Here is a 4,964-nt window from a genome sequence, read left to right on the forward strand (position 1 = left end):
TCTCACTCCACCCGGCACAGCGACCACTTTAACAGACCTGACCAATCCCACTATCACTGTAGTGACATCCGTGACCTCTAACATGGACAGCCACGAATCCGGAAGCCCCTCACAAACTACCTTAACGAACCTTTTCTAACATTGGTTTTTGTTTTTGTTTTTGTTTTTAATTCTTCCTCTTCTTTTTATTATTATTCTAATTATTCTAATTATTTTATTATTTACCAGATTTTTTTTTCCTAACCCACAAGATATTTGGGAAATAAAAACAACAGCTTGGTGTGTGGCATCTGCAGCCACTTGGCAAATGAGTTTACAGTATTGTCTCCTTTACGAAGTGGTTTTTTTTTGTTTTTTTGCTTTTGTCTACAAAGTGTATCTGGATGGCTTTTTAAAAATAATTAATTAGATCTTTCAGTTGGTAAGGGGATTATTCTAATAAGTGCCTCTTAAAATTGTATGTTACTTATTTCCAGAATCTCGAAGAAAAAAAAGTGGTATAATGATGGGCAAGTAATCATATTCCCAATTAAATGATTAGGTTAATAAAGAATCAGATAATTAGAGTTATTTTTTAAATCTTGCGATTGTATGTATACTTATGGAATTTTGAAAACTTCACATTGTTTTCTTTTTAATTTTAAGCAAAAAAATGTTATGATTATTCTTTCATCTTACAAATGAGGAATATGATTAAACAAAAAGCGTTAACTATAGCAGCTCTAAATATTAACGATTAATTAGGTGGGAAATATGCTCTAATAATGTGACTTTTTCTTCTTTTAGGGATGTACATCCCAGAAAAACTTGTTAGTTATTTGCCTTTCAACATTTGAAAAATATTTAAACTCCCTGTGTACCTATGAAAATTCCATATAGAGCTTGAAATTCTATAACTTTAACCTAGAGCTAAAAAATGATAGTTCTAAGACCATTCTTTCTAAATTAATTTTTCCTAGGGAAAATGGAAATAAGCAAAATATAATTTTTTAAGAAGTTAAAAAATCAGTATAATTTAATCAATAGCTCTATTAATTGGCTTCAGCTGTACCATGATATTGTATCTGGCATTCTATATGAATAATGTTAAAAAAAAATACCTTAGTAGACTAATATCAACAACGAGAGTTCTTTGGTTTGTTTTGGTTTATTTTACTTTGGCATAGGTTGATATATTTGTCAGAAAAAAACTTTTCTGGCATTACAGATTTAAAGTTATTAGTCTTAAAGTAGATAAACTCAGAAGCCTCGTGGATGCTGATCTGAATATATTTCCTAGTTTACAGTAGCATTATTTTTCTTTTAATTTAAGCTAAAATCTTAATGGTCTGGGCAGTGGTGAATGTTCATCTACACACTTCTGTTGTAGTTAAATACCAATTAGATTGTGGATTTCCTAAAAAAAAAAAAATAAAAAAAGAAGTCAAGATATATGTCTTGCTTTAGTGGATTGTTAAGAATAACTTTGCACATATTCTCCACTTTTTGGACCCCTTAAATCTCCTTTGGCGGTCGAAGTGGCTATTTAATAGATTTTAAAGGTGTCCTTCTGGCTGTATAAATGTGTGGTTACATATTGACAGTTCACTGCCCACATTAAAGTGCATTATTGTAACTTTTGCTCAGGGTCTTTAGAAAATTAGCACAGAAAGTAGCTTATTTTTTAAAAAAAGATGATGGAAGATAAGTTAACACTGTAACAGAAGAAAGGTGTGATTGCCATTATATATTTAGCAAGTGTGGTTATCATCTTATATGGAGCTTAAATCTTGACTTTTCATATTTCTATTACATTTTGGGCATTTACCACTAACCAGACCAAACAACCTTGGTAAGGCTGAGATCTTATTAATACACTTTTACAGGTAAAATATTGATACTTATAAATTTTGTTCTTTGACAGAACAATGTATGGTACTATAGATCTACTTTATTAAGTAGACTAATTATAACTCAGTTCTCCTATGTGCCTTATGATATAACTTGGAAGTAAGTTTGTGAAAAATCAGGATATATGTGTTGTTTGTTAAATTAACTGTTTTAAGCCCTTTTGACACCTCACTAGTTTTGTACTGTTTTACCTCTTATTTCCGAAACTCTTTTTATGGTGTATCCTGTTAGAGGGGACAAACATGTCATAGAAAGCAGTTGTGCACTCTTTCAAATATAGTTGATAAATTCAATAATCTTATATATTGAGCTTCGTGTTTATAGTACAGTAAGTGGTCTAGCAAAATTGTCCATGTTTCTTTGTTTATTGATAAATGCATTGTATAGAAACTATTTCCCCTAAATATTTATGGACCAAACAATTGTGATATATCCTATTAAATTTGTGTGAATAAACCATTTTGAATCTAAGGAGTTTTATTTCCCATCAGTTTTATTTAAGGCTTAATTGTACTAGTGTGTTTCCAATATCTATATGTAAAAGCTACTAAAGTGGTAATGCAAACAATTTTTAAATATTCAAACATACAAATAGTTTTCAGATTTCCAAACTTCTGATTCATTTTAAATGTACACACCATTGCATATGCAATGTAATTCAACCTCGAATTACCTTTAAATATATTTTCTTACAATAAAAGTAATGCCCCACTGATTTGACTCCGCCCAATTTTTAGAATTAAAAAAAAGATAATTAGCAGACAAAGTAAGTGCATGAAAAGAAACTTAACTATGATTAAGATTTAATGTTAGGTCTATTGAGCACAAATGGATATTTGTAAATCAAAATAGAAATTGCAGACCCCTAAAGGCCAAGTTGCTCTGTAGTTAATAAATTGTCACTATGATTTTTTTCAGGGAGAACAAATCTTGGGGCATTACAGCCAAACATCCCGACGTTTGAAAATTCCCTAAAGTATTAAAAGAAGGGGAAAAGTTTGATCGGAAATCCACTGCAGTGAAGACAAAGACAATATTAGGTTATGATAATCATACATTTTAAAATCTATTGAGCCAAAAAAAAAAAAAGAGACAGAGAGAGAGACTTAAATGTCAATTACTGAATGTTAACAAAAATTCTGTTCTTTATGGTGTCTAACACAAACGGAGGCTTAAAGTCATGTGGTTTAAAACAAAATTAGTGAAGCCGTGTATAAACCAGAGCAACCTGGCAGTAATATGCCCACCCCATATTTGAAGAAAATTATTATTGCTAAAATATCCCACACATTTGTCAAGCACAGTACTTGTAAAATAAAGTCCAAAAACATCCATTTCACCTGCTTGCTAATGTGTATTAGTCCTATCTGTTAATGGCATTTTCCAATTGTAAATTCAAAGAAAAGCTATCACTCATTTGAGAGTATAGGAATCCAAACCCAGTAATTTTAGTATTATTGTTTATTACTTCCTTTTTAAACAGAAATCTCTGCATGCACTTTTACATCTGTCACTTCTAGTGTACATCTCTGTATGATGACTTATCTTTGCTGTTTCTTGTATGATAAATAGCTTTCATTAATAAACATTTTATTTGATGCAAACATAGTTAACTTTATGTTAAATACACACTGTTGAAATTACTTTTGAACACTGTCTTAAGAGGCAGCACAATACATTTCCAACTTGTTATACTTAGCAAAAAAAAAATCCAAATGATATAAGAGGTTAAATTCTAGTAGTCTAGGATAAAATGACTTACTTGATTTTTAACTTTTCATGACTTTTTATTTGTTGATTTCAATTGGCCCATGCATTAAAAATTACCAAAAAAAAAAAAATAGAGAAAACACAAATTACAACAAAAAATAAACCTTAGACTAAACTATCATGTAAAATTTCAGCAACCTTTTTAGATTACTAGGGTAAAATCCTGTGTAAGTTTACATGTTTGCTATGCAATGAGCAAATTTATTGAAGTATACAAATATATTCTGAACTATGAAAAGATCCATTCTTTGCATAGTTCAAATTACATATGCTATTACAAACAAAGGAGCAAGTGGAAAAAAAAAACAAATATTTAGGAATGAGGTTTTTTTTTAATTGTTAAAGGGAATATTTGAAGAAAGAATTTTTTAATGATTCCTACCTAGCTGTATATCCAAAGCATATGTTAAACAAATTAACATATAACTTTCCAGAAAAGTTTTCATTATGATGAAATTTTTATTATATACAAATGAACCCTATGTAAATGATGTAACTTTTATGAATGACAGACATTAAATATTTCACTTACATGTATTCTCAGAACTTTGAATGTTTTCTTAAATGCTTTCACTTCCTGAATACTAAAAAAGGGAAAAAAAATTATAAAGAGAGAGCAACTGGCTAATTAAAAAAAAGAAAGCAATGCATCATGAGAAGTAGACTATTTTGACTGATCATGAAACATGTTGGTTTTGTCAGGAACTCGAATGCTTATGAAACCTCATCGACAGCTATAGCAACTTCACTAGATTTTCCAATACATTTCCACCCAGTTTATTCAAATCCTTGTCCTACAATCTTGCTTTCTTTCCCTGTACTGTCACCTATGGCAGTTTCGGTTAGAAATATTTTGGAGCCTCGCCTGGTTTTACAGACCTTTAAATATTTGTCTGGTATGTGAAATGCAGGAGGAGACCGAAGAGGGAAAGAACGTAACTGCAATTAGACATCTGAAAAAAATAATACAAATTTGAAACAGGCACATTTTTAAAAAGTAAAAGAAAGGAGCACTAATTATGTGAGTGGGAAGAGAAGAAAAAAAAAAGCATGTGATGTAGAGTTGGAAGAGCTGCCATGCTTTCCCATGATGTACAGCCGTTTTTGAGTCTGGGTGACCACACACTCATTCTTGGGCCTGGAAGAGAGGGATGTAGACTGCTCAGAAGGGAGCAAGGTACTAAATATTCATAGTTTCTACCTCCCCAATGCCTGGGTTCGTCTAACTTCTGGCAAGTTGATCTCGGGCAAAGAAAGCTTTACGAAAAGTTAGCATCTGTCCCTTTTGGGTGAGTAGCCATCTA

The 4,964-nt window shown here is 31.1% G+C and overlaps 1 protein-coding gene across 2 annotated transcripts in view; it reads left to right on the top strand.

The window, feature by feature from the left end:
* LHX9 (LIM homeobox 9) overlaps positions 1-3,494 on the top strand; it is a 19,714-nt gene extending 16,220 nt beyond the window's left edge. For both annotated transcript variants that reach the window (XM_029933134.1, XM_029933133.1), the window contains one exon: positions 2,809-3,494. In XM_029933134.1, the coding sequence (XP_029788994.1) occupies positions 2,809-2,865 (57 nt within the window). In that variant the 3' untranslated portion in view covers positions 2,866-3,494. The remainder of the gene's footprint in view (positions 1-2,808) is intronic.
* Positions 3,495-4,964: the final 1,470 nt, after the last annotated feature.

Source organism: Suricata suricatta, chromosome 3 (genome assembly GCF_006229205.1).
Source record: "Suricata suricatta isolate VVHF042 chromosome 3, meerkat_22Aug2017_6uvM2_HiC, whole genome shotgun sequence".
NCBI lineage: Eukaryota > Metazoa > Chordata > Mammalia > Carnivora > Herpestidae > Suricata > Suricata suricatta.